We start from the raw sequence: 10,946 nt of genomic DNA, 5'->3' as shown, positions 1-10,946 counted from the left end.
AGTAAATCAACACTGCATTGATGGGGCTCGGATGGGGTTGGCTGTCCCGGTCACACGTGGGGCTGGGCGCTCCGTGCGGGGCAGAGGCGAACCCACAGCTGTATCCTTTTGGGTGGTAGAGGGACTGGGGACCCTATGATGTCACCTCTGAGCTATGTGGACATTGGCTCTGGAGGTAGGACATCTCAAGGGTCCTGGAGAATGGGCAGGACTTGGGGAGGAGGGATTTCAGGAAGACGGAAGCAGTCTGACTAAAGATGCGGAAGAGGGGGGATGGGGCCCAGTGTGGAGCTGTCCTAAAAGGAGGAGACCCTGTGTACAGCAGGGAAGGGCTGCTGGGAGGAGTCCCGTCCCTTGCTGGGGACTGGTGGAGATGAGGGATGTATGACTGAGGGTGTGGGGTTCACTGTGGGCTTGGTGAAGGGGGGAAATGTGGCCACTCCACAGATCTGGTCCGGTGGGGCCTTGAGAAATGTCTGCACAACCTATCTCACCCACATTCTCACACTCCACTACAGCCTCAAATACACACGAAGCTAGGGGCGGGGCCAGGGAGCTCAAACCCTGCTTTGAGGCTGCCCATGACAGGGGAGGGGGCGAAGGGAGGGCAGGCTCTGATCCCACTGCAGCCCGTTGAAAAATGTCTTCCTGGCCCAGTGTTGGTGACTGACAGTGTCACAGGGATGAGAAGGCAGACTGGATCTCCTCCTTTAACAAGGAAACAGTCACAATAGAGTATGATCAGGCTGAGACACTGGACACCCAAGGCTGTGTGAGCCAGAGGAAAGGGTCTCATCCATAGTGGGGGTGAGGGTTAGGGCACCCAGGAAGGCTTCCTTGAGCCAAGTTGGCCAAGTGAGGAAGAGGGGAAGGGTGCCCAGACCAAAGGAACAGCATACATGAAGGTGCAGATTACTCATCACAGACTATTAAGGGAAATATTACTTAGCAGGTCCAGAGAGTCACGTGGAGGGTGGGCGACATGAGAGAATCAGGCAGAGGGGTGATGACTGGCTGGCTGGGGAACTTGGGCTTCACTCTGAGGGTACAGGGAACCATAGATGACTTTAAAGCAGGAGAGTAACCTGTTCATTCAGAGCACAGCTGTTCCCCAGCTGCTCCTGGCTCAAGTCTTAGGCTCAGGTCCTGTTTCCAAAAGCCAAGCTTGCTCAGCTGTGAGTGGAGCCAGAGACATTAGGGATCCAAGCTGAGTTAGGATATCAAGCCTTAGATAAGCAGAGTCCATGAGACCCTTAAGCATCCTCGTCGTCCTTTGTTTTCTGAGGAAACCAAAGCCCAGAGATGGGCAGTGACTTACCCAAGTGGCCCAGCATGGGGGACTTGGCTCTGCCCTGCTGCTTTCTACCAGATGTACAGACATCCCTGACATGTGCTGCTGGTGACGTCGGCTTAGCAGAAGCTACAAGCCCCCGAAGGGGGTGGGAAGGTGCTGTATGTGGAGTGGGAGGAGGGGAAGGGAAGCTGGCCAGACTCCTTGGCCTCCCTGCCTCTACTTTGCTGGGCTCAACAGTCCCGAATGCAGAACTTAAGAGGCCGCAGAGCCTCTCCCACAGGATCTTGTCCCTATGTGTAGACCCTTTGGGCTGGAAAAGGGTGGGGATGGAGACATATCTCTGACTCAGTACAGATGTGGGGCTTAGTCTCCAGGCTCTGACTCCATCCACGTGCTCGTCATTCTAAGAGCCCCGCAGGTTGCAGCCAGGTCCTCACCACCCCCCAAGTCAGTCACCGATCCACCTGCCATGGGAGGAAGGCTTCCAGGGCTGACTTTCCTCCAGGAATACCATTTCCTCTTCCTGGGAAGCGCCGTTCATCTCCTTGGGCTTCCCCCTCGAAGATGCTCTCTTGTGCTCACTCTCTGGGTGTTTCTCCCTCTCCGCCTTCTCTCTGCTGACCTATGACCTTATCTCCTCCTTTCTCATTCTTCCCTGTCTTGCCTTGTCTGTCCCCATTTCCTCTCAATTCCTTAATTATCTTCCAGGAGCAGGACTGGGGAGAGGGGCCACGGTCCGGGTGCTTCCGTTCCCTCTCCCCCTCCACAGTGCCTCCTATGGGCACTCCTGGCATGAAGCATGGCTCAGGGCCATGGGGACCCAAGGGAAGCCCCTGTGACAGTCATCAGGCTCGCACCCTCATTTGTCCTGTGGGCTAGTTTGAGGACAGGGACCATCTGCATTTCAGCTCAGCCTAAGGCCCAGCCCCAAGCCCACCAGCCCACCCCCTTGTGCTGCCTGCTACACAGTGTGTGTGGGCCTTCCATTCCCCATCACGTGTGGACAAGCAGGCTGGTTGTCCTGGCCCTCTATCTCCCTGTTCTGCCCCCAACTGGGACGGGGGTGGCGGGGAAGGGCCCTAGATTCAGACAAAATGCCAGGCAGACACAAGGGAGCATCAGAAATGCTGTTTATTTCTTGGCAGCCCCCTGGGACAGCCAGCCTCTTTGGAGGGGCAGGCTACAGACGCGGACTTGGAGACAAAGGCAGAGCAGGTGTCCAGGGTGGAGGGGCACAGGGTGGGAGGAGATGAAGGCCCTCCTGGATCCTCCGATCCTGTCTGAGATCAGGGCACAGACTCCTGAGCCCCCAGATGATCAGGGAATGGAGAGAGGCAGCAGAAACTCAAGCAGGTCACCAGGAGCCCAAAGCTATGCCAGCCACCACCCAAGACCCTCCTCCCTGTCTGCTTCAGGTTTCCTCCCTGCCAAACCCTCAACCCTGTGCCCCCAGTCTTTGCCAGCTTGTCAGCCCCAGTGCCTGGAATTCCATTGGTGAGGCTTTCCCTGGCTGATTAGGGCATCGCCCTGTTAGCGAGCTGCCCTGCCCGGGGAGCACGGGCAATGTGGTTAGCAGCAATTAGCACCGTACATAGTGAGTATGGGATCAAATTCTGCTCTAGTCACTAGCTTTGAGCAAGTTTAGAAATTGGGAGTGGTGAGCGTTCCAGAAGAGGTGAGAAAGGAGGTAGGAAGATGTGAAGTCCCCCACGCAGGCCTTGAAGTTGCCGCCCTCAGACCCCCGTGCTGCTTATGACAAGAGACATCCACAGTCAGGAGAGGAATCGGGTGGTGGTGGGGGGCCTGAATTTGCTGTGGCCCAGCCCAGGTGGGGGCAGGGGAAGGTTAGAAGGTAGTGAGACAGAGGAGGAGGAGGCTCTGGCCTAGTAGGAGCAGGCCGGGGGTCTGCTTCCCGGGGCCCCCTCCTCCTGCTGCTGCAGCCTCAGGGCCCCCCGCGCGGCTGAGGTAGATGATGACCACATTGTCCTCTGGACCTGAGGGCTGCACCTCATTGTCAACCGTGTAGCAGCCCTTGCCCTCTGCCGCTTTGCCGTGGAACTTGCGCCCCAGCGCATCCTCCCCGCCCTCGCCCGGTGTGGCCAGGGCCACGTTCACCGAGCTCTCCGCGCTGCCTAGCTCGTTGGTGGCCAGGCAGCTGTAGGTGCCCTCCTCCAGCTTGCCGAAGTTGGGGACGAGCAGGCTGCCGTTGGCAAAGGCCTGGAAGCGAGGCCGGCTGCTGACCAGGGCCCCAGGCAGTGCACGCCCATCGGCACCCACGTTGGGGCTGGTGATCTTCACGGTGCCACCGGGCGTCTGGACGTGCCAGTGGAGCTGGGGGGCCGGCTGGCCCTCCACGTCGCAGTGGAGGGCCAGCACGAAGCCTGGCCGCAGCTCAGCGCCGTCCTGGCTGGGCTGGTAGGTGAGCTGCACCGAGGGCGCCGTGCAAGGCAGCGGCAGCAGGCGGTTCAGCGGTGTGCCCTTGAGCACGTGGGGCGAAGTGCATGTGATGTTGTCTTGCTCCGGGATGGACACGGCCGTGGTCAGGGCCCACGTCTTGAACCACACGATGCCGCAGGTACAGTCGAAGGGGTTGTCGTTGATCTGCAGGTGGGACAGGGCCGTGAGCGGTGCGAAGATGCCTTCAGCCAGTGTGTGCAGGCGGTTGTGGTTGAGCTGCAGTGAGCGCAGGGCACGAAGGCTGTGGAAGGCGTCCCGGGGGACGAAGGTCAGCTCGTTGCTGTCCATTTTGAGCAACTGCAGGGCACTGAGGTTGTGCAAGTCACCCCAGGCAAAGTCAGAGATGAGGTTGTGGCTGAGGTCCAGGCTCTTGAGATGGCCCAGAGGGGCGAGGGCCCCGGCCGCCACCGTGCGGATCTCGTTGTGCGCCAGCCACAGCGACTGCAGCAGGGGCACCTCCCGGAAGGCACCCTCTGGCAAGCTGGGCAGCCGGTTGGCTGACAGGCTCAGCGTGGTCACGTTGCCAGGGAAGCCGGGTGGCACTGCCTCCAGGTCACGGTAGGCGCAGTCGGCGATCTGGAAGCCATACTTCTCGCCGCAGTCACAGGGCTCAGGACAGGCCTGCGTTAGGCCCAGGAGGACCGCCCAGCACAGAAGACGCAGCTCCCGCATCCTGCCTCCTGCAGAGAAGGACACCCCACCAAGGTGACCCCAAGGACCCACACAAGGCACTTGTCCCTCTCAGAACCCCAGACAGAGCTCTGCCTCCTCAGGAGGCCCTGCCCCACAGAATCCAGCTAAGACCCAATACCGCCCAGCCCCCCTGCCCATTCTACCGAAAAGGACACTGAGGCCCCAAGAAGGGCCAGGACTTGCCTGAGGTCATGCAGCCAGAAGGAGTGAAGATAGGACGGAAGAGGACCCCAGCTCCTCCTCTAAGCAGAGAGCTCTCTGCCTCGGCCAGCTCCAAGCTGATTTTATGACTTGAAATCCGTTTTCAGCTGCCCCCTCCCCCAGAACTCCACAGAACCTCCCTCCTGCCCTCCCACATCCTGACCAGGGTCCCTCCCACCGGAGCCCCCCATAGGTATGCTTTGCCCCGGCCCAGACAAGGCCCCTTGTGCAGTGCACACCGCCCCCATCCACCCCATCCGCCCCCTCCTGCTCCTGCAGGCTATGACCACAGCAGACACCAAACCCTTTCTACAGAATCACACCCGTGGCCTGTTCCGTTCAGACTACGCCAGGCAGCTGCCTAAATAAACCCCCGCCAGGACCTCTCAGCTGGCTTGGGCGAGGCCAGTGGTTCAACCCAAATGCTGCTGGGATTTCCGGGGATGCAGTTGCTAGAGGGGCAGACACCCCCTGAACAGATCCAAACAAGGGATTGCCCCCAGCACCAGCACCCCGAACCAACGGGAAAGTGCCAGGCAGTCGAGGCTCTGTGCCCAGCGGGCCTCCCCCTTTCCCCTGGCTTACCTTCAAACCACTCTTTCTTAGCCAAGCAGATCCTCTTCTAAGATGGAAGGAAAGAGCAACAAAGGACAGAGTTAGCCCAGGGTGGGCTGCAGGGTCACCGGCACGCAAGGGAGGCCAGGGAGGCTGGAGGAAAGGGCACCCTGGCTCCTGCCCCACCTTCGAACTGCTCACCCGTGCCGCCCTTTCCCAGACAGGGTGCCTGGGGCCTCGTTGAGAGCAGGCTGCAGGAAGGGAGCCCAGACAGCCTGGACACTCCCTCCTTCTAGCAAAACAACTGCTTCTCTGCAGCCACAAGGACCCGTGTTTCATAAGTGACACCAGAAACTCGAGGGGAAAAGATGCCAAATTTTTTTTCTTTTTTTCCCTTTCTCTCACTCACTTTTAGCAGCTTCAACTTCCTTAAAGACACAGCACGAGCTGGACAGGACCCAAAAAAAGATGGGGCTAGAAGGATTTTTATGGAGTGAAGAGTGAGAATCGAATCTCATGGAAGGTGGGAAACTTCTAACCTCACTTTGAACAAGAGGAAAGTGGTGGGGGGCTTTCTCCAAGCTGGGAGCCGTATGAGTGAGTGTGTATGCACGTGCATGTGGCATTTCTATGTGTGGGTGAGTTTGTGTGTGTGTTTGTGTGGATGTGGGTGTGAGACCGGGTGCGTGAATGTGTGTGTTTGGGAATGTTTGAGTGTGTGTTCATGTAGGCGTGAGACTGTGTCTTTTTGTGTTGTCTCTGTGTTTGTCTGGTGTGGTGAGTTTGTGTGTGTATTTGGGAGGGGCGGTGTGTGTGTGTGTAGAAGTGTGTCTTCGTGTCCATGTGCCTGTGTGGGTGATGGTGCATTTCAGTGAAAAGCCGAGAAGGCCAAAGTTCGTGAAAAACCCACCAGGCACCAACACCCCAGCGAAAAGCCAAAATGTTAGCCTGTTTTTGTAAGAAAACACATCTTCCTCATCTGTGTCGGGCCTGCCTGCTGGCTCTGAGGCGAAGCTGCTCTAAAACGCGTTGTCCAGAGAGGTCCCAAGGCACCGAGGTGCCAGACATGGCTCCCCACTTCTCCGGGAGGGGAGAGATCAGGGAGGCGGGCAAAGGTACCACGATGCTCCTAACCCCGTAGCAGAGAGCTTTGGACGTGACCCTGTTGGGCTTCAGTTTCCCTGACTGGGATTCTGCGATGCCCAGTCTCACACAGATAGTTCTGACCCGGCAGCCAGAGGTGAGGCTGAGAATCTCGCTCTTCCGGAATATTCTCTATGTCCTCCCACACTGCTTCAACTCCCACCACTGGTGCTGCACGTCTGTGGAGGCTGCACTGCTCTCTGGGCTCTGCTCTGCCAGCACGAACTCTGTGGAAGGGAAGATGCCTCCAGGGTGAGGGTATATCTGACCACCCCCCAAACAGGAGGGCCCAGAGGAGTCAGAATGGGGAGGAGAAAGAGGCCCCAAACAAGAGAGCCAGAAGAGAAATCAAAAGATGAGAGAGTTCCTTGAAAACACTTTGTAGACTGGATAATTTTGCCTTTCACAGTACAAGCTTACTGCTATCCACTTAGCCCCCTGCCGCTCACCTTCCTTTTCCTTCTGTCCTGGCTACATTCTGCTCAGGACTCATCTTACCCTCCTGGTAGGGCCAAGGACAAGTCTTTGGCTGAAACCATCCCCAGGGAGCCCTCCATCCCAGCTCACCACGTCGCCATTCCCCTGTCACCAAGCAGGCTGCAAGCACCATGTGCCCCCTGAGAAACCCCTCAGTCTGATTCTGAGAATATTTTCAAGGTCCGAGTTCTGTCCCACAGCAGGCCTTGTTTGGCATCATCGTTACCATGCTGGGGAGTTTGGGGGAAAGTCCTGGATTCCATGGGTCCACTAGAGGCTGGAAGGACACACATCCAGAGTTCAGTAAATCAGAGGGGAGAATCGGCGACCTCAGGGTCAGTCACAGAGGGTTTCCTGGTGGAGGGGGCATCACTGTGCCACCATAGACACCTATACCACATGCCAGAGCTCTGCCTCTGAAACGCTCTCAGGAGCTCACACTCTCCACCGGGGCTCCCCCTTCCAAAGCACAGGAGCCCAGACTGGTAAGATCCTCCCCAGCCCTCAGACCCTCCTGCTGCGGCTGGGACCTGGCATTCCAGGTTTCCACTAAACATCGCTGTCAGAGTAGCCCTTCGGACCCCACCAAGGCTAAAATAGGCTCCCCCGTTAATTGTCCTCCTAGACCTTCCTGGTTTTTCTTCCAAGTTCTTACGGTCATCTCTCTTGATGACCCTCCTTTTCCCTGGAGTTAATTGTCTCAATCTGGGTGCCTCGAAGGTGGGGGGGGGGGGGGGGGGGGGGGGGGGGGGGGGGGGGGGGGGGGGGGGGGGCTTGTTTTTGTTTTGTTTTGTTTTGTTTTTGTTTTTGTTTTTGAATGCTTTTCACTAATTCAACTCCCCACTCTCCGCCAGTTGAATAAATCTTCTTTCAACCGAAATAAACACATAATGTACTCTATCAATTTTATCTTGGAGAAATCTCTCTCTGAGCCTTCTGACCTGCTCCAATTCATTTTTTAAGTTTATTTACTTATTTTGGAGAGAGAGTGCAAGAGCAAGTGGTGGAGGGGCAAACAGAGAGAGAGAGAGAGAGAGAGAGAGAGAGAGAGAGAGAATCCCAAGCAGGCTCTGTGCTGTCAGCACACAGCCCAACACAGGTCTCGAACCCTTGAACCATGAGATCATGACATGAGTTGAAATCAAGAGTCGGGTGCTTAACCGACTGAGCCACCTCCAATTCGGTTTGCTTGGCCCCTGGCTTTGCTAGAGTCACACAGAGATGGCCTACCTCCATTGCTCAGGGCTTTATTGCTCAGCTCTTCCATGTGCTTCAGCCCTGGAAAAGTCTTTGCTTTACTCCTTTATGATTTTCTGACCTCCATTTTCTCTGTTCTCTCCATCTGGAACCCCAATTAACCAGATGCTGTGCTTCCCAGAGGGGCTCCTAACTTCCTCATCTTTCCCCTCCTTTGTCTCACCTCTGTATCTTCCTGTCCCTGTTTCTAGGACGCCCCCTCTATGTTACCATTCCGCTCTTCTAATAGAATGTTTGATTTATAAGCTTTAAATTTCCAAGATTCCCTTTTATTTCCTGAATTTTCTCTTTAAAAGAAATGGTACCCAGTTCTTGTTTTGTGGATACTGGTGTTTATTTCTGCGGAGATGATGATAGCTGTCTCTCTTTTCTGTTTAGGCTTCCTTCTGTCTGCACTGCCTGCCTCCTTGTTTGCTTGCTTCTTTGGCCTTGGTCTTTCCTATTAGAGGTTTCCTCAGGTAATTCATTTGGCAGAAATGTATTCCTATGTGTTTAACGTGAGATCCCTCCACAAGAGAGGAAGCGCATTGAAGGCAGAGACGTCTGGTCTTCCCAGTTGCTGTTAATCCCTGACACAGACAAGATGTTCAATAAATATACCTTGACTCAATGAATGGGCAAATTGGGTGGTCATCAAATGCTAGAAATAGGGGCGCCTAGGTGGCTCAGTCAGTTAAGCATCCGACTTCAGCTCAGGTCATGATCTCACAGTTCGTGAGTTTGAGTCACGCACTCAGCTCTGTGCTGCGAGCTCAGAGCCTGGAGCCTGCTTCGGATTCTATGTCTCCCTCTCTCTGTGGCCCTCCCCCATTCATGCTCTGTCTCTCTAAAAATGAATAAACGTTAAAAAAAATTTTTTTAAATGCCAGAAATGAAAATACCACAGAGGCTACCTTCTCTACCTCCTCATTTTACAGATAGGCACTCAGGGTCCAGACTGGGACAGGGACGTGCCCAAGGATAAGACATTTGCAGAACATTCACACAATGTGGGAGAGCCACTCTGTGTCACAGGTGGTTGAGTCCGTTACCAGGCTTCCTGAAGGAGGGGAGCCCTTGCACCCCCATTCCCCATCATGGAAGACCTTGATGACAGCCCTCGGAACCTTACTGTGGAGAAGCCATGGGGACTTGAGGGAAGCAAAAGTCACGGGGACTCACCTACCCAGGCAGAACTGACTCTACACACATTGGTCACTGACTGCTCTTACCCACTGTTCTGATCCACCGCTGCCTGAGGGTGCAGCCATGCCCTGCCTCCATCAGGAAGGATGGTAAGACAAAGGCTACCATGGCCAAGTGGGCCCCAACCAAAAACCATCTGATCCTCCAAGGTACTTGACAGTGGGTCACACAAGACCACCCCTCTGGACCTGAAGGATGGTTGTATGCAGCCCCCAGCTATTCACATACCTCCAAGGATGAGGGCTTATTACTTCCTAGTCGGCCCCTCTAACCTCATAGGCTGAAAGTTCCTTCCCAAAAGCCCGTCCCACAAGAGATGATGTGATCAGGCAGGAGATGAGGCTGAGGTTGGCTCTCCTACCTCCCCCTAGCCCATGAGTTTGCTTTGGACTGCCTGGGCCACCATCTTCCCTGTCCTGGCCTCCTCTGAGCTGGGCTCAGTCCCCAGGACTGGAGAGCCTTTTTCAGGTCCTCATCCCCCTCCACCATCCCTTGGTCCTCAGCAGCCCCACCGCAGTGGAAGGGAGAACTGGGGAGTGGGGAAGGGGAGAAAAGGGGCCAGCTTTGAGAACCCTTCCTGCCTGCCCCAGCGTCGGCTCCTGTGGGCCTCAGTAGTTCATCATGGATGACCAACTGTGCCAGTTTGCCTAGGACCGAGGGGTGTTCCAGGAAGGCAGACTGTGGGCGCTAAGATCCTGACAGTCCCAGGTATGATTGATCACCCGGGCAGGGGACGTGCCCACAGAGATTTCCCTTCCTGCTCCCTGTTCTGCACCCCCTGCCCTTGGCTGAGGCCAAACCTTTCTCCTCCTTTTCCTCCGCCACCCCTCCCAAGGGGCTGCCACCTCTCCCCAGCTGTGGCTGCTCAGCTGTGACTCCTGCACCCCAAAGGGGCCTCACGCCCACTGACCAGGGCATGGCTGGCGCAGCCACGTCAGCTTTTCCTGGAACGCCATAAAAGATCCCAGAGAGAGAGAGAGAAAGAAAGAAAATAGAGTGAAAGGGACAGAGCATGGCAGAGAGAGATCTAGGGAGGAACAGAGACAGACATGGGAGTGAGAGCAAGCAGGGGCTTACCGACAGCCTGGGTGAGACCGGAGGTAGAGAAAAGATGCAAGACACAGAAAGAGGTATGGAGAAAGAGGGTCTGATGGGCCCTGAAGTAGGCTCCACGAGGGAGGAGACAGTGGGTGCTCAGATGTGGCCAGCGTGCTGCTGGGGCAGTAGGGGGTGTGCCGACTCGGGCAGGTGGTCTCCATCCCACCCTGCCTGCCTTCCCCCAACAGCTCGTTGGGATCATTGGGAGGAAGCTCAGCAGCTCATGGCAGGGTGAGGGGCGGGGGGGGGGGGGGGGGGGGGGGGGGGGGGGGGGGGGGGGGGGGGGGGGGGGGGGGGGGGGGGGGGGGGGGGGGGGGGGACTGGTGGACATTTCCTGGGGGTTCCTGGGAAGTAGAGGGCAGCCTGGGCCCTTGAGAAGATGGGCCTATGGAAGGAATGCTGTGTGGGTGCATGCATCTATGGACGGGGTTGAGCTCCGCCCACACCATCAGATTATGGGATTTGAGAATGTCCCTCCCTTTCCTGGGCCTCAGTGTCTCTGTTTTGTGTGGGAGTTGGAGGAGATGGCTTAATGTCCTTCAGCCCTGATGTTCTAGGGACATCTGCATTTACGCCTACAAGAGGA

General features: G+C 56.5%; 1 protein-coding gene across 2 annotated transcripts; it reads right to left on the bottom strand.

The window, feature by feature from the left end:
* Positions 1 to 2,407: 2,407 nt before the first annotated feature.
* On the bottom strand, positions 2,408 to 5,500 carry ISLR (immunoglobulin superfamily containing leucine rich repeat). 2 transcript variants are annotated; one of them, XM_029951522.1, is made up of 2 exons: positions 5,231 to 5,500; positions 2,408 to 4,431 (listed from the first exon to the last, which is right to left on the bottom strand). In XM_029951522.1, the coding sequence occupies exon 2, from the start codon at positions 4,421 to 4,423 to the stop codon at positions 3,140 to 3,142; it is 1,284 nt and encodes a 427-aa protein (XP_029807382.1). In that variant the 5' UTR covers positions 4,424 to 4,431; positions 5,231 to 5,500; the 3' UTR covers positions 2,408 to 3,139. The 2 variants fall into 2 exon arrangements, with proteins under 2 accessions (XP_029807382.1, XP_029807381.1); XM_029951521.1 differs by lacking the exon at positions 5,231 to 5,500 and adding an exon at positions 4,628 to 4,705.
* Between the last annotated feature and the right edge of the window lie 5,446 nt (positions 5,501 to 10,946).

This window comes from Suricata suricatta, chromosome 9, assembly GCF_006229205.1.
Source record: "Suricata suricatta isolate VVHF042 chromosome 9, meerkat_22Aug2017_6uvM2_HiC, whole genome shotgun sequence".
Lineage (NCBI taxonomy): Eukaryota > Metazoa > Chordata > Mammalia > Carnivora > Herpestidae > Suricata > Suricata suricatta.
The sequence above is the reverse complement of the archived record's forward strand: the minus strand, read 5'-3'. Positions and strand labels throughout refer to the sequence as shown.